This window comes from Perna viridis, chromosome 10, assembly GCF_037379345.1.
Source record: "Perna viridis isolate PV_CMFRI_1.1 ecotype Kerala chromosome 10, ASM3737934v1, whole genome shotgun sequence".
Classification (NCBI taxonomy): Eukaryota; Metazoa; Mollusca; class Bivalvia; order Mytilida; family Mytilidae; genus Perna; species Perna viridis.
Window position 1 is genome coordinate 7659801 of NC_142454.1, and position 23822 is coordinate 7683622.

Here is a 23822-nt window from a genome sequence, read left to right on the forward strand (position 1 = left end):
AATGAATATGAGAGATTCTATACTTGCCATACATTCAACGAGAATTTTATAATAACATCAGAAGTTATAAACCACATTGTCTACTTTAATCTATATTGAATCACTTTCCTAGGTCTTCACTGAAATATATTAGCCACGATGGAGCATTTAACCTTAGGTTACAGGTCATAATGTGGGTGTTTTTAAACACCCAAGTTGTGTCCGGACTTGACAATGTTGGAAAAGGATTTACTTTCGATATTCCCACCATATATTTCCCGTTCCTCCCTATTCTTTAGACATCTCGGTGATTATGGATGGTGTTTACATTCATTGATCCGTTGATTTGATGTACGAGGAGAAATACAACAGCTTTATTAACATAATCTGCAAGAAAAATAGGACTTTTTAAACAATTTTATAATCTACTTTTAAAATAATCGCGAATGATTGAACATACAGCATGCAGTGTGCTCTGGGTGAATATGATTTATAGGTTAACAGCTATGAAAATACTAACTGAGATTCAGATTAATGTATCTACAAATTATACTAATTGAACAGTTTGTTTTGTTTTGACATTTATTACTTAGCAGCAGTAAAATCAATTTTTGCTTCCGTCTTAACGATTTTAAAACAATACTTAATTAACTAATTTCTCTGGTTAGTTTCTGTAATTACATGTACATTAATTAATTATCATTATCCCAAAGGCAAAATAAGTTGTCGGTGAAAAAATACCTAGAATTTGTTTCAAACTTGACACAAATAATTTAAGTATGATCGAATGATAAAAAAAACAAGCCAATAATTACTCTGAAATTTTATCCAATACACAAAGATGCACGCAGTCGTAAAATTCATACAAGTTCTGTAGAGCCTTTGAAGAGTTAGATTTATTCGAACTACATTGTCATTATATGCTATTAGATGGTCATCAATCAGACTTGTGCAGATTCTCAAATGTAAGAAAACTGACATCTGATTCCAAGTTTTCCCAGATCAATGCAAAAGAGCATACATAACTCTCTGTATCTGATAGCTCATTACAATGGACATTTAATTGGCTTTCCCGCATTATTCACCACGTCTGATGTCGGGCACAATTATTTTCACTATTCATGTCGTATTTATGATACTTATTAATTTTTGACGGAATTGGTCCTGAGATTTTTAACGTAATACATGTAATAAGAAGTTTTCATATCTTGATGGTGGTCGTAATACAGAATTTGTCAACCTGTACATATTTTTGTTTTGTTTTGCTTTGTTTTGTTTTGTTTTATGTTTTTTTTTGTTTTTTTTGTTTTTTTTTGTTTTTTTGTTTTTTGTATTTCTTTTTTTTTTTTTGAAAGTTGTAATCAAATGTTGGCAATTAATAAAAACCAAAAATTGGCCGAAAAAAATAATAATATAAAAATAAAGTAGCCATTTAAGAAATACCACATGAGCACTGGATAAACAAATAGTAAGGAACGATGCAAGATAATTTTTGTGACAGGATGAATCCTGCATACCTTACAATATCTTAATGCTAAAGTTTCATGCCTTGTAGTTCAGCTCGCAGAGACACTCTCCACTGAACTTGAAATTGTAGCGTAAGCGAGCGCATTACAACTACATTGATATTGGCACATTTTAAAAACAAGTATTAAATTAACGCTATTTATACCGAAAATGAAAATAACATTTGCATAACGTGGGTGTGATATATAGCGCGATGTTTATGGCTAACTTTTTTCAGCTTGGTTTGTTATGTTCCTTAAATCTACATTAAACTTGGACAGATTTTAAAGGGTGTTTTGTGGTGCGTTACTGTGTATTTAATTGGTCTGTATTAGTAAGAGTAAGACCCTTCAACTTCATCTATCCAGTCTAATCTGTTGCGTCTGTCTCAAGTCAGGAAAATGTAGCACATATGTAATTTGAATTTGTTTTTTTTTCATATATCTAGGGTAAAGTGAGTTGCCCATTTCTCTCAACCAGTATACTTATTTATTCAGGTCAGCCGAAAGCAGACTCCGAGCGTTAAGAATTTCTCACCACTCATCAGACACGTATGCTACCTTTGTTTGTAATTTTTATTAGAGACTAACGTTCGAAAATTGGCCAAAATATGATCAAAGCTGCCAATACAATACAAAGTACAAAAGTGCGCCGATACGGGATTTTGCCGTCCAATACGGCTTTTATCCGTCTAATATGTCATATTGGCCTGGTTAAAATCCATATTGGCGTGGTTAAAAAACAATATCGTCCTAGGCTGTTATGATGTATTGGACTAGTAAGTCAATAAATTAAGTCAATATAATGATTTTATTATTGGCTTTGTATTGGTCCTTGCCTAGAAATATTGGAGTTCGGCTATGACCAATACCTAAGCCAATATGGAAAACCTTACACACTTAAAACATACTATTTAGTAGGGCTGTGGTCATTTTGACACATTCCAATATTTCATATTCTTTATATGTAGGAAACAAATGCTCGAAAAGCTACAAATGGTTTCACGTACATATATCGCTTTCTTAAAAATAAATAATGCAAAGGAGTTTGTATAGGCAGTGAACAACACAAAGCTTAATATTGAAATATTATCTACGTTCTTATCTACCCTTGGCTCAGTGTATTTGTCATCAGCTAGACTTAGTTTCCATGCAAAGTCTAATATAAAGGGATTTTTTAACGCTTAACCCTTTTCAAGTAGCTTACGAGGAATTGATCAAATCACCGGTTGTAAGAATTGGATGCATTATTAGTGTAAAAGCTATGAATATCAACCAATTTCCTTATAGAATGTATATGCATGTTAAAATGCTTTTCATAAATGCGTCATTCAATTCAAAATCAAGATTTTTCTTTGGTTGTCAGAAATCTAATAGAAAAATAAAGATAAACATTTTTCCGTATTGAAAATGTGTGAAATTCATTTTCCGTTATGTAAAGACAGAATTACAATTTCTCACATTAAGCCAAATTCTTAAATCGGTATATTGATATCTAATGGCTATAATAATATCAACTATCGTTACGATAACCTGGAACCAATAGCATCAACAATAAACTGATGGATAGTTGATCAGATATGTAAATGTTTGAATTTAAATATAATCCTATGCGACCATTCCTTTGATGTAGTCAGATAAGAACTGGAAACGAATGCTAACAAATATAAGACGCGATCAACGGTTCGCTTCAACTGTGGTTACTCCTTGGTCTCATTTCTTATTACCAATTTTTGGGACTTCTGCCAGAAAAAAAAATCGCCGTATGGTAGTTTTCAGTGTGAATTTACAGGTCTTATTACCCAAAGACTATTTCTAAGCGCAAAATCTGAATGAGATAAACGGCGATGACATTGCATTCACATATTTGCGTACGTAGTCATTATATATAAGATATTATTCTAACAGTATGTCTGCTTATCAACTTATCCAATATAAAATTATAACTTAATTTTGAACAATTCAATCCATGTTCTATTACAAAAATATATTTTCTGTTTAGTAAATATACAATAACGAAAGTATGCATGTATTTTAGCGTTGCAAATTTTCTTGCTTTTGAGGTGATTCCTAATTTCTTCTCGTTCATTTTCAATTCGTTTATTCGATATCCCAACTTACATGTTTCTCAAGTGCTTATCAAAATATAAAAAAACTCGTAACCAAGAAAAGAGACTCAATATCGTCAATAATACATTTTTTTAATTGAACCATAAACTCATAGTATGGACAAGGTGCACCGGTAGTATCCTCTACTTTTCTAGAGAAAACTTGCCGACCATTATGTTCTTCGTCTTCTCTGTGATGACATATTTTGTCTTTTTAGCATTGTTTCTCTCTTCCGTTTTAGAAGGCATTTGATCTTACAAATTCAGTGGACATATCAATGAATTTTGTTGTTTCGCCTGGTTCATATTCGAAGTTTTTGTGTGTCCAAGTTGCACATTGACGTTAAGCTTTATATATGTCGTTTGTTTGGTTTATCTATGCTGTTGGTTGCTTTTACCTCTATTAGTCTTTACTTCGCCTTTTTTCTTACATCAGTATATAAGTATGATGATGTTCTGGATAATTTTACCTTGGTTACCCTTAAGCCCTTTTATATACTTTGTAAATACTGTTATTATTTCCTGTATCTTAAGGAAATGCCTATTCTTTACATCAATTTTTCGCCCGGCAAATGATTGGAGGTTTCCTTTATATTTTGAAAACATTCTTACATATCAGTATTATACACCCCAGGAAATAAGATTTAGAAAAAGACTATTTATCGACCGGGCTCAAATGTATAATATTAACAGAGGAAACAAAAATCTTATCCGGAAATGTGTGAAATCAATTTGAAAAAGTGCAGTCTCTCGCCGTCATAACCTTATCCTTGACTATTTCAACAAATAATGATGGATGTCATTTGTCAGTCAGTCTGATGAGATTTTTATGTCTCTATTCATTTGTAACTGGACAATAATCAGGAATCATCCTCGTCTTATACACTGATCAATAGAATATCAGCCATAAAGACGCGGTTATTTTTTTATATCTTAAAAGAATTGCTTTGCCATGGTTAAATTACCGTACTCAGTAATCTGACTTTTGGCGGTGCAATGACACTGTATTGTAAGCTTTAAAGAATGTTTATATCAACTAGTTCATATCATTTTGAGATCAGTTTTCCATATAGCTGGTAAAAATAAGATTATCATTATCTTTTAAGTGATTCAATAGACAGCATTGCATAATATTCATTATTTATCAGAGAGAAATCTTTACCACTATATCAAAGCATTCAATACAAAAGGTTGACTTATTTGGTTTTCATCTTAAAGAAAAAATCCACATTTGTTATCGATGGTTTATTCTTCCAAAGCGAAACAAAAAAAAGCCTTTGCAATGTACTGTTCCTGAATCGCAATGCTATAAAATGCTTAGTATGCATTTACTCTTACAAAATAGGTGAGCGACGTTATATAAGTAGCACTTGACATAGATCACGGCTATATATATATTGGTTAAGCTTCCCCGCCTTGGGAGTTAATATCAAAGGTGTCATATAGAGCATGCACAGAGGTAATTCGATAAAGATAGCCCAAAATCCACTTCAATAATTTATACAAAAAATAAGATCGTGTTATTTGCAGTCGAGAAACGCCTTTCACGCTTGTTAAAACTCAATTTATTAAAATAAAATGTACATCTTTTTTTCGAATCTAAGATTGTACTTTTGACACGATGTCAACCACTTTAATTTAAGCCGATGTCACCTAAATGCTCTTTTTTATTTTTCTGGCAGACCCGTCAGAGAAGTATAGCAATTGTTGAAGAACATGAAAGCTGCACAAACGAAATCGATAGTACGTTATTAATTTATAGCACTCACTTTATTGTTGGTGGGTGCATAACTTATCAACATATATCCATTTAATAATAGATACATAATACGAAATCATCGAACATTTTATATATTTTATGTGTTTCTGTATGTTATTTCCCCTCGTTTGTACATTGGGTTCTCCGACCATTGTTTTGTCCACAGATTTTCTCTTGTTTGTACATTGTGTTCCTGTCTTTGTTTTGTCTACAGATTTTTCCTCGTTTGTACATTGGGTGTTCCAACCATTGTTTTGTACGGATTTTCCCTCGTTTGTTCATTGGGTGTTCCAGCCATTGTTTTGTCCGATGATTTTCCCTCGTTTGTTCATTGGGTGTTCCAGCAATTGTTTTGTCCAAACATTTTCCCTCGTTTGCACATTGGGTGATCCAGCCATTGTTTTGTCCACAGATTTTTCCTCGTTTGTAGATTGGGTGTTCCAACCATTGTTTTGTACGGATTTTCCCTCGTTTGTTCATTGGGTGTTCCAGCCGTTGTTTTGTCTGTAGATTTTCCCTCGTTTGTATATTGGGTGTTCCAGTCTTTGTTTTGTCATCAGATTTTTCTCGTTTGAACATTTCTAATAGAAATTTTTTACTAAGGGCCAATGACTTGGTAGTATGTTTCGACGTGTTATTTTTACAATAATGTCACTTTAAAAATATTTATAAGATCGAATATAGGGATTTTCTGTACGATTTGGTCTTCACCCTATCATATACAATGTACTGTTTGATTAAAGACCAATTAAATTTACGTTAAAGGGTTTCAAAATTTAAATGAACTCACTCAATTATTTAAATACTGATATACGATGCTTTGTTAGAAGTGCCTTTCTGCTTGCAATATTTGTTCATTACTGGTGTCCTGAAAATTATTTTTTGTCATTTATATAAACACATGGCGTAAAATATAGTTTATAAACGTTTGAAAATTGCTTTCTTAATTCAGTACTTATGTAATAAAACAACCTCTTTTAAAAATATAACCGGCGTTGCATGACGTAAATAGTATTTTCATATTACAAATCAGATATTTTTAGATTCACATCATTTTTACAATACATATATATATAATTCCCAACGATGTTAGAACTGTCAAAGGAAGTTTGTTGTCGTTCCTCCGCAGCAACTCCGCCTGCACAAAGTCTAGCGACCTAGACCACTCGGCCGTTCTAGGCTATATAAAAATACAGTTTTCGCTGGCCAGGATGTTCCTTTTTGTAGGATAAATGTGAGGTTGTAACTTCGTACACGATGTATGAGTGTACGGGACAACTCATCTAGGTGTTGATATGTAGGATGGAGAATCAAATTAACGATACGTCACAACAAATCAATATTATACATACGTCTAAGAAAGTGACTCTATTCGCTACACTGCTCCATCGGATCAAATTGATACTAACATAGTTGGAAATTTTTCAGACCTTTCTTTGTTTACGTTATCTTCCTGTATCAATTTGATCCGATGCAGCAGTGTAGCGAGAGGAGTCGTTACATTCTTAGTAGATAAAATTGTGAAAATGAGAAGTACCCTTTTAGTAATAAAATAAATATAATTATTCTTCTTCTCTTCAAGTTGCGAATTGTGAAAAGAAAAAGAAATATTTAAGATATTCAGAATCTAAAACCACTGAGAGTACAAGAATGGTAAAATCTCCCTGAGATAAGGAAATATCACATAACTAAAATTTGGATACCGTAGTCTCACAAGTGAGAAACAGTTATTTTCTAAATTGTCGACTCATATTGAATAAGCAATGTTTTAATGTGATTTTCATTTCACAAATTAAGGAACATTTATCGTTTGAAGAAAGTTATGAAAGTCTTACTGGACATTTGCCAAGTTATTTTATAACTTCTTTCAAAAAACCTTGGTTGAGTTTTCCCTTTATGTTGTTATTTATTATATTCGTTCCAAACTGAAGTACAACTTTAAGACCAGTCCAATATCTCAAATATTGTCAGCGTAAACAAGTCTTGTTTATTCGACTTAAGTTATCTATCTATACGAGCTTTATTTGGTTGGTTTGTATACATATTTAATATGGAATCATTAAATTTTGAAAGCTTGGTATCAAATTAAACACCCTGGAATATTTATATACGGAGATATAAACATAATTGTGTGAAAGTTATAAAATGATTCCGTGGCGTTTTATTGTGTACTCTAAGAACAACTAAATCTCTCTTTTAGAACAAGGATTTTGTTGTGTCAAACGAGTGTAAAACTGAACACAAATTACAATAAAATTAATTTATTCTACATAGAAATATATTTGGTCAACCCGGAATACAAGTTATTTATTTATTTATTTATTTATTTTTTGTAAAGAAATTGTGAGTTATTGCATTACTTTAGGCTAATATAACTTTGATTTATAGAAAGAGTAATCAAGGAAACCAAGGTTCGAGCGGAAATCAAAAGAATATATAACAAGGATAAAAACTAGACAGGGGAAACAGTCTAACTGGCCGAGTGGTCTAGGGCGCTGGACTTTGTGCAGGCGGTGTTGCCATAGATGTCATAGCGGTACGAGGTCGAGTCCCGCGGAGGGAACGACAAAAAAATTGACAGTTCTAACATCGCTAGGAATTTTTTAGATCTGTAATACATATATATATATTTATATTTATTGACTCAATTTACAGCTTTACCAGCAAATACTCTAGTATAGCAATGTACATAATCTGTAGCCTTAACATCTAGTGCAGAGTAAGTGGCCAATGACTTGAAAATATTTACCGGACCCTTAAAATAACAAAATTACCGAACACTAATCCGATCCATAATCAAATCAAGCCCAAAACAAATCTTGTAAAATAGATATTACATCACCGGGCAGTTGGTTACGCAATGTTCCTTGATACAGGCACTTTAAACGAAATGGTTGGTAAAATCTAGGTTTTACAGCGTGCTAAACCATTCGTCCATTGCGGCGTGTATGTATCGGTGGTGATTAAATAACATTTGCATGCTATTGTGTCATAACCGGTAAGAATACTTTGATACTTTATTATATTTGATGATGTTGTTGAGCTTTACCACAGGGTTTTTTTTCGCTTAGCAAAATGTGTAAATATATCTATAATTGGGAATATAAGATCTTTTGAATAAAAGAGTTTAACAGTCAGCACATGTCCACAATAAGACGCTATAGATGAGATAAAATTTTAAATGAATTAAACGTTTACCTTTTGACCGGAAGACCCATTGTTATTTATTGAATAAGCCAATCTCAAGACAATGATAATTTGGATGAGATTTCTCGTTGTCATTGACACCTTCGTGATAATTGCATATAATTCTTTTACCTTAAAGCTAACTCTCGACACACTTCATAATCTGACTCCTCACGGACCCTTTCTAAATTGTGTAATCACAACATTAAACACATAAAGTGAGAATAATTTTAGTGGAAGAAGCACATTTACAATAGTTATTATTAAATAATACCTACAGGTGTGAAAGATTTTAAGTGTCCTCATCTATACTACTAATGGTTTGCCTTAATTCAGAAGATAATTTTGGTAATTCTAAATGTAGTTCTGACAGTACCTGTATGGCGATACTACAGTCACGTTGCTAAAGTGTGAAATATAGTGGGAGAGTGCGAAGGCAATATGAGTTGAACGAATTACAAAACTGTACAGATACTATGAAAGAATAATCAAGGGAACCAAGGTTATAGCGGTAATCACAAGAATGTAATCCAGGGACAAATACCAGACATGGAAAACAGACATACATAACAAAGAACATAAAGTAACAAAAATCATACATACAAAGTAACAAAAGCAAATGAGCAACTCGGACTCCACTAAAAACTGGGAGCATGGACCAGGTGCACCAGTAGGGTAAGCGTCCTTTGCTTTTCTAGAACCACCGTGTTGCTCATAAAAAGTCAAGACCGGTAGCATAGGGGAGATCAAGCAATACCAAAACAAGTTCAGTAACTCATCTCCTCATAACAAAGTGCTAGTTAGGTGCACTTTATTAACATATTTGGAAAAATCATGATAGAACTTAAGTACAGTATATTTCATTGCCTAAAGTGTTGGAAGGAAAGGTTTATTTAGCCTTGACCTTAGTATTACGTCAGAATTAAGCCATGATATATTCCCTTAAGATTCTTAAGCTAATGTTTTATAACAAAATCTCAAGGCAGACCGAAGTGAGGATGGCAACAAAGGAATAAATGCCATTGTTGATATTGTTAATAAGACATTTAATTACATTGTTGCATTGCATTTTTTCTATGCATTAGTCAACACTCAATTTGTTCCGTTCATTTGCGGACAAGGTCGTGCTTAAAACATTGTTTTAAAAACATTTTGCTTTTTCATAGATCGGAAAACGATTATTTAGCTGAATTTTGTAAATGCATAGTCTATTACAAACTTTAGCAGTTTCAATGAATAAAATAAATTAAAAGTAGAAGTAGACTGATATTGTGTCTACATGTCATAGCTCATCCAATCCGTATTATATCGGATATTGCATACGATGATTGCCCTATTGAGGCACCTGGTTTTGTTTCAAGTTATTAGTAATATCCTTGAGGATCATTAAAACTTTATGTTGTCTTATTTGATTTCTGTGTGTTATAGTATGTAGTATATGTTATAGATTCTTCATACTTCATGCTTCCACAGGAATCCACAACAAGGCTACATAACTCGATCTGCAAAATGTACCACCAACCGGCTTTCAAAATTTTAACTTCTATACTCACAGCTGTAAAAGACCGTCTCCAGTCCTACCACGACACCTGTTTCTCCCGAAGTGGTGTTAATTTAATGTGGATCCTGCGAAGATTTTCTGGAAATCCTCAAGGTTATTATCAGAATACAATAGCATTAAAATATATAACTTTTCAACTCTTTATAATTCTATTCCCAATACTCAGTTAAAATCCCGACTCAAAAACATTATTCATCGTTAATACTCCAAAAAGGTCAGTACACCTAGCTGCAAATGTGTAGTTCTTGGTATAGACTTCGTATACCTTGTAAAAAAACGATTCCAAATCATCTTCCAAATATACCAAAGAAGACGTTTTCAAACTTATGGAATTTTTATTCGACAACATATTTGTCCAGTAGGATGGACGCGTTTTTTCAATAAACGGTTGACATTCCAATGCGAACAAATTGCGCTCCGGATCCTCCACTAGCCGACCTTTTCCTTCATTCTTATGGGGCTGACTTTACTGCCGATCTAATCTAAAGAAAGGTTCATCGTTTAGCCGGATCCTTTGATCTAACTTTCCGCTATATAAATGACGTATTATCGTTACACAATCCTAATTTCGGGGATTTGATACATCGCATCTACCCTACAGACCTTCATATATAGGATACTACAGACACTGTGAAGTCAGTCATATCTTGATCTACACTAAGGGATCCATATAAAGTAAAACTATTGAACAAACTATACAACTTTTCCTTTTTCTGTGGCAACATCCCTTCAGCACTTGCGTATGGAGTGTTCATATCTCAACTCATACGTTATGCCAGAGCTTGCCGAAACTACACAGACTTTTTGTATCGCGCTAGAACTCTAACAAATAGGCTTCTGAAACAGGGTTATGTTGCTACAAGATTGAAGTCATCACTACAGAAGTTTTATGGTCGTCATCATGAACTCGTGGATCGTTATGGTGCATCCATCTGCACCATGAAAACTGATTTATTTTCATAGTTTTCCTTTCCTCGTTTGTCTACCCTGGACTTGACTTTTTATGAGCAACTCAGCGAGTGTTTCTAGAAAAGCAGAGGACGCTTACCATACCGGTGCACCTGGTCCATGCTCACAGTTTTTAGTGTGGAGTCCGAGTTGTTCATTTGCTTTTGTGACTTTGTATGTATGATTTTAGTTACTTTACGTTCTTTGTTGTGCATGTCTGCTTTCCATGCCTGGTCTTGGTGCCTGGATTGCATTCTATTGATTACCGCTATAACCTTGGTTCCCTTGATTACTCTTTCATTTCTCAACTCATACGTTATGCCAGAGCTTGCCGTAACTATGCAGACTTTTTGTAAGGAAGGCTAGATTTCTTACAATTAGTCTTCTGAAACAGGGTTGTGTTGCTACAAGTGGATCGTTACGGTGTATCCATCTGCACCATTAGAACTGATTTGTTCAATGTGTTATATTTCCCTTTCCACTTTCGTCTACCCCGGACATGACTTTTATGAAAAGCAGATAACCCTTACCCGACCGTTGTACCATTGATGGAGTCCTTACTAATGTTACATTGTACGTATTGTTTTGGTTATGTTATGTTCTATACGTGTGCGTCTGTTTTCCAGGTCTGGTCTTTGCCCCTGAATTACATTCTTTTGATTTCCGCTAGAATCTGGGTTTTCATGATTACTCTCTCTTGTACCAAATTATTTTATTAATTATCAAATGATTTTTAATTTGGTTAGCGTGTTTTTTCTTCAATTTGTTGGTTTGTTCCTTTGTTTCCTGTTTGCTTGTTGTATCATTAACCTATCCCTGATTTTGCTTCAATACAGTGCAAGTTTTTATCTCATTTCAAATGATACGAAAAGAATATTTTAAATAATTCAAAATATACAGCTCAACCTGTATGAACAAAGAATTTATTGCATATACAGTTCATATTTTAGACGTTACATGCAAAATATCTAAATTGAAACGAAGGTGTGTTAAAACCTTCAAATAAATAAAAATGTTTGAAATGTTGATTGAAAATACCTCAAACAAATCCAATTTTCAACAGAAAAATTGAACATTAAGAGGTGTGGAATTACTGATATCACAATGTTATGTAACAACACATTAGGTCGCTTATCACAAGAAGAAGAATTTTCATGATTTTTTTTGCTGCTAATGTTGCGAGAAGATGTACATCACAGCAATACTTTCGATAATAATGACATTAATCGTATTTCTTTGAATTTTGTTTTGAGAGAATAAAAAAAAAATGCAAGAAATCTACCAAGTCGATGCACCTGATTCCCCCATTTTCAGAAAAGTAATGAGATATAAGACTTCCCAAAACCTAGATACTGTGTGTTTCCCGCCTTCCTCATTCAATCATGATGGCTTTGGATTGGCAGGTAGAGGGGATAGTTTTCTCGCCTTGATTTAACTTTCATGATCATTTTTTTTAAAATTCAATTGATATTGCTTATTTGAAAGCAAAAGTAATTTTATTATGTTGACACGAAATCACCATTACATTATTTGTTTTGTTAGGTCATTTTCTATCAGATAAAGGGCAACCAAACTATTTAATTTACAAAAACATGAAAAATGTCATATTTTTTTAAATAGTTCATGCTACACAGCAAATATTTTTCATGTGAAGTTCATGTTAATCGAGCCTCACGTGAATTTCATGTGAACTTCACATGAAATTAACGTGATTTTCACGTGAAATTCACTTAACACGACCTTCATGTTATCAATTCATGTGAATTTCATGTTAATACTCGATTCACCTGAATTTAACGTGAAATTTATCACGAAGTTTATTTGCTCAATTCAGGTGAAAATCATGTAAAATTAATGTGAAAATCACGTGAAATAATTTTTCCTGTGTAACAATTACTGTATAAAAATAATGCAATGAGTGTCATAGTGGCAATACATGCACTATGTCTTCTATAATTGCGTTGAATGTGACACTGACCATAAAACAAATAAAAAGCACATTTTATAGCGGCAAGAACTTCGCAAAAAAAATATGTATTGCTTACAAATAAACACGTGTACATGTACCACGATGGTGACTAACAAATGCATATCACGAGCACATAGGAAAACAAACAAAAAGTAAAATTAAAATGGATTTTGACATAAGAAACACAAGATATGTAGCACTTTTGAGTACTAATAAAATTTAGAGTCAATGTTTTTTCGTACAAGTTTGACTGTCGTTTACTGGTTGATCGGAGTGAACTATTTTCAGAAGATTTTGTTTGCTATTATTTTCTTTGTGTTTTGATATATTGTTTGTGGATAAGTAAAAAAAACAAGGATACAAAAATGAGCACTATGATTTTTCTTATGTGCATATACAAAAAAAAATGTATCTTATTTTGCTTCTATCTATTATCGTTCAAGGATATTGTGTTTATATATAAAGCAGTATACATTCGTTACTCTGTTGTATTGAAAAGATAAGAGTTTTTGTCTACAATAATTTTACATTTTTACCATTGCAATAAATTAGATTTTAAATGATAATCAATTGATATAAAACGTGAATTTATTTTCGAGAAGGAAAAAAATGTTAATAGATGTCTAGTGTTTGCGCAATATTTTTTTTCTTTTTTCTGAATTTTCTTTTGGAGTAATAAATTCGTTTTCGTTACTGTTGTTTCATAACATCTCTTTTTTCTATCTTTCTCTTCAAAGGTAAACTTCGTAGAGAACAAAAACGGTTGATATTATATCAATAGTATGTTAATCTTCTAAGTGCATCGGTTTGAAGTTGTTATGGTTGAAGAAGGATAACTCAGTTTTATTCAAGTTAGAACAATGGACCATTCATTGCCATTATTTATGAGAATCCTCAATTGTCAAAACGTTTTTAACGAGGATGCTGCGATGACGCAACGTTGTTTACGGGGACGAAAGTTGAATTCCCGAATTGGACCATTCTGAGTGAAGAGCTGAATTACAACAGTACACAAATTTCTTGTGTACACTAGATTTTCAGGCATTCCCGCACCTTTGTTAATTTTATAAAACAATTGGATTATCAAAGAAAAATAAAATAAAACAAAAACAAAACAAAAACAAAAAAATCCTTACATTTCCGTTTCTTTTGTTTTCTATCCGAATAAATAATTGATCAGTAATATTGATATTACGCAGTTAGGAAACATGTGAAACGCAGATTTCTGAAGGAACGACGTTAATGACGTCACAGTATTAAATAAGTTGATACAAAAAAAAAGGATATAGTTGGGAAAGAAATTAAAATTACAGATCAAATATGTGTTTAAGTGTCATTCTCGGTAAGAACCAGGCAGTGGGTGAATCGTGGTATAAAATTCATTCAGTTTTTTTCATGTAAAATATTCAAAAATGGTATCTGTAATGCAGAATGGTATTATATATAATTTCATCTTTTTTTTCTGTTTTCAATGTCAGTAGTTCGGGGTATAAACTATATGAAATGCATTTCAATTTCATCACCAAAGTGTCTTCTGACACTTCCAATGCAAACAAACTGTCAGTTTGTTTTCAATAGGCCATAAACTATGTATTCACATTGTAAAATTCGTGTGTTTTCCTGAGCAAGATTAATATTTTTTTCAATTTTGAATTATTTTTGCAGATTGCAGCACTTAAGTAGCACTCTAGCTAAGAATCAAGCAAAATGTGATTCATGATTGAAAAGCCTACAAATTTTTATTTTTGATATTTTGTTTGAATTGCAATACATTCAGTTTTTTTTCCATATAATACGTGCTCTTAGGAGATAAAAATTGTATAGAATGTACTGTAGAAATCAAAATGAAGGGAGATAACTTTGTACCAAGCGTTAACTACGTATAAAATCCGAATATAAAGGCCAACGCGTGTGTAAATAAATGCAACACCATATTTCTTATCCAATATGAAAAATGACTAATTCGGCATCTGAATCGCCCTGAAGAAGAAATATCGGGTAATTTCACGTATATAGGACGTTATATCAGAATTATGCTTAAACATTAAATCTTTAATAAAAGTAAATGTAAATGACACTAAAATACAATAGAAACTATTGGATTTTCAATGTGGATTATCTCATAAGAACACACAGAATGGAATGAAAAATTATACATTTCATTATATAGACCCACAGAACAACTTAATGATAAAAATAAAAATGTGTACCCTTTTAAGGTGTATCACTTATTACAGAATTTGCACGATTCTTTGTACTCTTTTTTACACAGGCTGGCTCTTTATGTCATACCAAGCGTTAACTACATTAAATCTATAATAAAAGTAAGTTATTTTCAATATTACTCAGTGCTGTTTGCCTTTGTAAGTTTTCTGTCATTTAGTGTCCGTTGTCTGTGTATGGACATTGATTGCTGTATAAGTTGCTTTTCTAGTTATTATCAGTGTTAAAATATTAGCAATAATATTTTGTTAAAAAAAATATCAATTTATCAAATTATTTCTGTGTCGTTGTAATGCTTAATTCTGGTTGTGGTGTGTTGTTTGATGTTTCATCTATCTCTAGTCGGTTATATCTCTCCTTCAGTAAGGCAAGAACAGGGATACAACCTGCTATTCCTCCTAACATACACCAGGAGGCCCAACGTGTACCTGAATAGTAAAGGTCGTCATTATATTCCATTCTCAAACTAAGGACAATTACCAAAATCGTTTTATTAACCTTTAATCATACATGCTTATATGGTATTATATGAAATTATGTTTATGAAGACGAATCATTCTTAATACATACAGGTTCTTTTGGTTATCTCATGTTCTTTGTTGTGTTTGTCTGTTTTCCCTGTCTAGTGTTTGTCCACGTATTGAATTCTTTCGGTTTCCGTTAGAATCTTCTTTTGGTACAAATTACACGTTTGTGAACCAAATGATTTTTTTCTTGGCGTAACCAACATAAGTTTTACGCTTTGGTTCAAGCGTTATATAGAATCCGTACTTCTAAAGTATGCAATTTCATTAAGGCCAGGTAGTTTACGATATCATATCATTTCATTATGATTAATAATAGAAGAATTAATTATAATGTGTGCCTTCATTTAAATACATATACGTTTACTTACTAAATGCATATATATAAAATGCTACCATTGTTTTATTTTTAGTAAAAAGTTTGCCTTTTATTGTGATGGATTTTCTCAAATAGTAGCTTTTTATCTTTGAAAAAGTGCGATAAGGTGTCGCCTTATACGAGGCCTAGAGCTAAGTAGCATGGTTTTCTTAACTTACCAATATTAGGAATCATTTGAACAACCAAGAAAGTAGCACCTCCAACGTTAGTAGCAAGGGTAAGAACTAAGTTAGTTGTTCCTTCAGGAACTGGAAAAGCTATTTCACATCCAACCTCGAAAAACAAGGGGATGGTTGAGTTTAGGAACATGGTTCCCAAAATAATGGATGTATATAACTGAACTGAAATATAAAAATATATAGGTACTCAAACCTTTCGACATTGTAATAATTACAATATATGAAATAGTTTTCCTGTTCGTATAAGACCGATCTCGCCACTTACATGTAAGAGAAGGGTTATGACTCGATAATGTTTTATGAATTAAGTAGCACTCCGAATAAGAATTATGCAATGTATGATACATGGTTGGAAAACCTACAAGTTTTTATTTTTGATATTTTGTTTTATCATATAACCCTTGAACATAAAAGATATAAATTATATAGAGTGTATTGTAGAATTCAAAATTAAGGGGGATAACTCTGTAAATGACACTAAAATGCAATAGAAAGCATTGAATTTTCAATCTCCTAAGAGCAGACAGATTGGGATGAATAATTATACATTTCATCATATAGACCTATAAAGAAACAATAACAAAAATAAAAATGTGTAGCCGTTTTTTAAGGTGTATCATATATTACAGACTTTGCAAAATTCTTACACAGACTGCTACTCAATTATGCAAAAATGGAAACAAGTTAACACGGCAAAAATAGTTGAACTGTCATTTTGTCATGTTGTTGTTTTTATGAACACACATCGGTTAGATGTCTAATTTGAACAGAAGGTGTGTCTTATCATATTACATTTTATTACTAACCTTTATATCTACAAGGCAAAAATAAACTGCAGTTGTAAAACTTTTGACGATTTAGAAAAAAAAAGGAAACTGCATCTATTTGTCACTGCCAGTAGGTATTGCCTTGCAGGCGCGTAGCTGAGGCCAAATTGAAGTGTAGGCAAAATTACGGCAGGGGGTCTGGGGGCCGCTTAAGGCCCCTAGCAGGTCCAGGGCTGAGCCCTGGTAGGGGGCAAAGCCCCCCCTCCCCCCGCCCGAAGCTCCGCGGAGATAGCGTTTTAGAGCATCATTTATGCCTCTTCTGGATGTATTTTATCTCCAACAAAAAAAAAAAAATGGCAAAATTAAGTGCAGGCAAAAGCTTTTTTGCCTACCGGCAGCTACGTGCCTGCCTTGGTATTCAATCTGGAATTCATTCCCGAATTAGTCTAAACCATGTACAATACAAATCACTCAATTGATTTGGTATATTATTCAGAAGTATTCCTTATCTCAGATTTTCGCTGTCACTGGACGTCTAGGGTTAATACATGCCCCAAAAACCAAATTACCTTTCATTTATCAAATAACTCATTTAGACCTTTATAAAGTTTTGCCAGATTGTCAAGGATTTTCGGTTACATCGTACATATTAGGTAACTGTAAGGAATATCATACTCGTTATGAATTATACATGATACCTGTTCGCCGACTGGTTATATTTACCTGTTGAGGACGGAATGATTCCTTGAACTAGGAATATAAACCAGACAAAACAACCCGACGCCAACGTATACAGCAATAACAGGAACAGTCTCATGTGTCGTGTCAACACATCTGAAAACCTACAATTAAGTAAGAGGGGGGCTTATCAGGGGCGGATCCAGACACTTTGAAAAGGATGGGTGCCAGTGGGGGTTCCTCGGAAAAATGGAGTGTTAGGACATTATTTGTCATGTTTTTTTTTCAATTTTTCACATAAAAATTACATTTTTTCTGTAAAAAGGGGGTGCCAACCACTTGCATCTCCCTCAGGATCCGCCAATGCTTTTAAGAGAAAATGGGATAAAAACATCGGAACATTGTGGCTCGTTCTTACACTATCATAGTTATTCCAGTCTACCTTAATTGAAAAAATGCTCTGCAGGAGATAAATTTTATGTACGTACTGTATGTGTATGACTTTCGTGGTTGAGTTTTACTTGGTGAAGTCGGACCACTACAAATTTTGCTTTATAATTTTAAGGCTCTGTAATATTTAGAAAGGGCATTTTCTAATATTAAGTGTGCAGATGTCAAGATTCTTTATTTACAATCATGAAATAATGACAATTAAAACATATTTTACACAGAACACAATACGTACACGTTTCCTATTACTAATGAAATCAATAAACGTTAGCTTTTTGAAATTTTCATGGCGTAAGCCAAAGTCGGATTTATTAATATTTATAGACAAATGTCTTGATCTCAAAAGACCCATTTCAGAAAAATTCAAATATCTTTAATTTACATTTGGAGTTTGCATTTTACTAAAAAAGTGTACATGTAGCAAACAGAAAAAAATGCATAGAATACATGCGAGATAAGCCGATGTAAAGATTGTTGGCACAACGGATTCCTTGCTTTTTATATAATATTCATGGTTATTGATTGTAACCTTTAAAACTCTAAAACGTAGATCTGTTGTATTTGAGACAAGAAAATATAATTGCTATTATTAGTCATTCATTTTTATGCTATTTATTTTTTTCTCAATTTATCAACATAATTAACATATATGAAGATTTTTTCTACCGGTTGACAACAAATGGTACTTACCTTGCAAATATCAAAGAGACGACACAGCCTGCTAACAACGAATAAAAACCTAGCCATCCTGATTCGTTCTATATATATAAAAAAGTATTTTAATTAAACTCCGTGTTTTTTTTTTGTTTTTTTTTGTTTTTTTTTTGTTTTGTTTTGTTTTTTTTTGCCACTTTCAGTTTTATCATGAACGGACCTCTGAAGTCTATGTATATTCATAAATGCTCTGATTTCCCCTCTTATATAAGGAAGCAATTGTCACATTTAGTAAAGCAAAAGAAGACTATATATTTATGAATTGAGAATTAACAGTGTATACTTTAAAGGCTGACCAAGAACATGATTTATGAAAGAAATGCCGTGGTTTTTAATATCCAAATATATATACACACACACACAACAAAACAAAACAAAACAAACAAACAAGCAAAATAGCAAAACATATTGATTGTTAAAAGAATGTATTGATCCTGACCTCTGATATACCATGTGGTTTCAAGTTTACATCCAGTAAAGACTGCCAACAACTGAAAACACCTTGCGAAACTCCAAATATTGAACATATTAACCAAAATTGGAAATTTCTGCAAAAAAAGAAGAAAAATAAATCTTCAAAGAGTAATCAAGGGAACCAAGATTCAAGTGGAAAGCATAAGAATGCAATCCAGGGACAAAGACCAGACATGGAAAACAGACATACACAACAAAGAACATTAAGTAACTAAAGTCATACATACAAAGTAACAAAAGCAAATGAGCAACTCGGATTCCACTAAAAAACTGGGATCATTTAAGAAAGAGCCTAACCAGGTTTTAAGAGCGAAATTATTATAACAGTATAAACAATCACAACACAAACACTCTTAAATGTTATCTACAAAGAGGAATAAAATCGTTTATCAATTACGCATAACAAATAATTTTTCCACTTTAAACCTACCAACGACTTCGCATCATGTATTGAAATATCGAACCTTGTTAATTCTTTGATTCCAGTCTTGAAATCCAAACGAGGTACTGAAGCAGACGCAGTAGGAGGTAGATCAGGTTTGGCGGGAAAATATATCAACATCAACAGGAATGACACACCAACAAAACCAACCTCTACAGAAAGAAAAGTCATACAATGTATATGTGCTACGTGATATTTACTCGATCTATTACCTTTGTCTGTTCCGTGTGAGGCTGACAGTTGTCAGTGTAATTATAAAGACAAATCACAATGCATTTTATCTTATATAAAGGGCAAATATCAACTAAAAAAGGACCAGGTTTCAAATACGGATAGTCTTAACAATATTCCCAATTAAGGTAAGCACAGGTAAAATGAAACGGAATACGGAATATAAGGAATACTAATAAAACAGAACGGTAAAGCCAATAGCACGGAATGTTTTTTTGTAATATTTCCAGTATTGATAGTACTTACGATACAGCATGTACCTCCTTATGTCTTTACGTTCCAATGAAATACCAGTTCCTATAATAGATGGCTTTTTATTCAAATCAAGTGCTTACAACTGTTCTTTTTATGATTCAGCTGCAGCTACGAATATAAACCAAAGGACGAAAAAAAAAGTTTACAGTCATACGGAATACTAGATTCTAGTCCCTGAATATTTGACGCATTATATATTTGTCATTCAGATTATTCAATGCTTCAATACATGTACTAACAACTTGCATACAGTGCATGTAGTAACTGAGATCAAACATGCGTATGAATACGCATACCCCCATATCCTACTTCTGTTCAACTTCAAATGGGTAAATTTTAACAAGTAAAATTTGGCTACATTGAGGTTTAAATCAGAAAAGGTAAATTTCTATGAATGTAAGCCTTCACCCGTAATGGTGGTGTTAACGAGTAATAACTGTGAAGTAAAGCGTAATAGAAAATTCTAAGAACAGTATATTTCATACCACACATATCTTACCGTTTAAAGAACAGTTACTGGATATTGATGCGTCTAGATCATATAAACTGAAAAATATGAAATGGAAGTGATTCTAAACTCTAAGTGAAGAAATGTATTTCGATTTTTTTTACCAGTGCAATCGCGGTGTTATCCTTGAATTCAAACATTAAAAAAAATCAAAAATTCAATACAAAAAAAAAAACATTTTAGAGACAGCAAAATTCAATAAATAGCCGAAACGAGAAAATAGGAAACCGATATGATGTGAACAAGATAATACAATACACTTGCATATATAAAAGTGCAGATAAAGTACTTACTTATGTGAAAAGACTAAGTAAGTTACCTATTGTGTGAAGATATGTTGCCTAAATCTGCAGTGTCATTACAATCTTTTCTTTCAGGTACGAGATACGGACCTTTAAAGATGAAACGAAAGTTTTACTGAGTTTTGTATTTTATCTGTATGTATAGTGACATTTATGCAATAAATTAAATGAAAATACACAAAATTAAAGTAGCGCAGTCTATTATGAAAATGTATTCAGTATGTAAAATATTTTCTAATCTATTTTCCATCTTTACAGTTATGTTTTAATAGTCAGAATAATATTTCAAAATTTACTAACATGCAAAATTATTGATTGCTTATTATAAATATAAGTGATACCTAATATAAATGTAAGTGATGTTCCTACATCGTTCAGTACTGTATTTAGAGCTGTTGCTGTTGTTCTTTCGTTTGCAGGAAACCACAGAGCTGAAATAACGGGTGGAGCTCCAAAAGCAATTGGTCCGGCCAGCCCGTTCAAAAGCTGTGCTACATTACTGGACCTTTTGCACAATATAGACGTATCATAGTATATATGAAGAGCAGAAACTATCTTTTATTATTGTCGAAAAGACCTTTGTCTGGATTATTGATGTTATATCCTCATCCCCCAAGAAAATTTTGAAACATTAAATCTCAAACCCTGCATTCTGAGGGTATCTTGAACAATTTTTCAACAATTTTTAAAAATTGCAATTTTCTAAGAAGGGCGCCACTGTCATTCCATACCCAGCCCGGTGCATTTCACCGAATTATGTTACTAAATATTATGTATACGTGTAATGAGAACTGATTTGAGTTTTAAGGTGAATATTAACGTGTCCATGAAGCGAGCACTGAAGAGATTTAAAAAAAAAAAAAAAAAGACAAAACCGTCTAGTTTCAACACGGAGAGAGACGTTAAATACGTTTAATCTACAAAATTAGATAAGAGGACTACGGAGCAAATTCCGAACTTGATGTGTTAACAGGTTTTAATTGTGTTGTTCATTCCATAAGATATAATGTAATGTGTTAACAGGTTTTAATTGTGTTAATCATTCCATAAGATATAATGTAATGTGTTAACAGGTTTTAATTGTGTTAATCATTCCATAAGATATAATGTAATGTAATGTTATGTAATGTATATTTGTTTAAGGTGCTATTGTTCCACAGAATAAGTAAAGTTTACCATGTAACATAGGGAGGTGTTGTTGTGATACATCTAGCCACAGAACCCAGTAAGACCAGAAATGTTGCTGTTAGACAGGCAGCACGAACACCTGTTGGTTTGATCAAGTTCATTTTAGTTGAGTATATGGCACTCGGTTAATGTGCAGTCATGTCAGATTAAAATATAAAATAGTCCTGATATTGATATTACACCTAGTCGAGACATTGCTTCTTACTTAATCCATGTATAATTCCTGTAAAAATGTCTCACCTTAAATTAACCTGGTGTTTCACCAAAAGTATAGATGAATTATGACTTTGGTTACTCAACTTTCAGATACATGTCCATGTACATATGTTTTTTTCTTCAGTATATCAATATCATACAGTATTAAACACATGCAGATGTTCTCTCGGCTTACCCTTAAATTAAATATGCTTAGTCGTATTAATTCTGATCGACTTATTCTTGTACATGGCACATGTACATAATTGGAGTGATGATGGTTAATTCAAGTCTAGAAAAATGATTTGAATGTTGATATTTTTATGTATACACTGTACCTTTGGCTTCCAGCAGCCAGGCGAATGGAAACGTTGCAACAAGATACGCAATAGGTCCCCATGCAGTAAGTAGGGCTATGTCCGAGTCTGTCCAGCCAAGAGCCTCTTCAACTGTGGCTGATATTGGTCCATAGACGTTCCATGATCCACCCTGAGATGTTGCACACAAACAGAAAACTAACATTACATACCAACGCCTTCGATAAACCTTCGTCCTCAAATATTTCTGGTCTGCATTGATGGTTGTTTCGTTCGTGCCCTTGGCTGCGTCAGGTTGATTGTAGTTCGATAGAAGAGGGGTTTTTGCCGTTTCCATTTGTACACGTGCATTTATTATAGTCGTTTACTGTTCCATTCTCTCGTTAATAAATAAACAAGACCATAGTTGCAGTTAACCGTCCTTTTATAGTAATATGGTTTATCAATATTTACCTCTAACAGTTATCAGCTACGTATATATAAATATATTGTTGTCATTTGATAAATTCTTTTGATATAAAAATCATCAGACAATAAACTAGTCCGATTTTCCTCTGACCTTGCAACCCTCCTCGTTAATCCGATATATCAACATCCAAAAAAAAATAAAAAAACGAGACAAATCAATATCAAGATAAAAAAGAGGAGAGTTGCTGGGTCAGAGAAAATTCGGACTGACAACAAATAAAAGTTATGAAGAGTAAAATTGTTAGAGTCTGCGGTTCAGTGTTGATTTTTTTTTGTTTTTACAATAAATGAGATTTTGGGGGAAAACTGCAATGAAATCAAGGTTAATTTTTAAAATATATTATACACTTCTGTAATTAAATAAGGCAGACCCCGCAATTTTCACAAAAAAAAAAAAAAAAAAAAAAAAATGGTAAAAATCTGTACCAACAACTTTGTTGCCATTTGCTATTCACGACAATAGCCTCAATGATGCAGGGGCAGATCCAGAAATTTATATAAGGAGGGTTCCGG

General features: G+C 32.8%; 1 protein-coding gene across 1 annotated transcript; it reads right to left on the reverse strand.

The window, feature by feature from the left end:
* Nucleotides 1-14735: 14735 nt before the first annotated feature.
* LOC148604350 (solute carrier family 49 member 4-like) lies at nucleotides 14736-23315 on the reverse strand. The gene is made up of 12 exons (XM_088549662.1): nucleotides 22863-23315; nucleotides 22318-22408; nucleotides 21483-21646; nucleotides 21159-21231; nucleotides 20831-20877; nucleotides 20323-20373; nucleotides 19868-19997; nucleotides 19369-19477; nucleotides 18906-18973; nucleotides 17811-17929; nucleotides 16300-16482; nucleotides 14736-15666 (listed from the first exon to the last, which is right to left on the reverse strand). The coding sequence occupies exons 1-12, from the start codon at nucleotides 23176-23178 to the stop codon at nucleotides 15512-15514; spliced, it is 1506 nt and encodes a 501-aa protein (XP_088405788.1). The 5' UTR covers nucleotides 23179-23315; the 3' UTR covers nucleotides 14736-15511.
* Nucleotides 23316-23822: the final 507 nt, after the last annotated feature.

Excerpts from the sequence above, each read along its gene's own strand:
- LOC148604350 (XM_088549662.1), bottom strand. The coding sequence starts at position 23,178 with ATGGAAACGGCAAAAACCCCTCTTCTATCGAACTACAATCAACCTGAC. Across the intron at positions 21,647-22,317 it reads ACACCTCCCTATGTTACATG|GTCCAGTAATGTAGCACAGC; the intron begins GTAAACTTTACT and ends ATTGTGCAAAAG. Across the intron at positions 19,998-20,322 it reads AAGGAGGTACATGCTGTATC|AGGTTGGTTTTGTTGGTGTG; the intron begins GTAAGTACTATC and ends TTCTTTCTGTAG.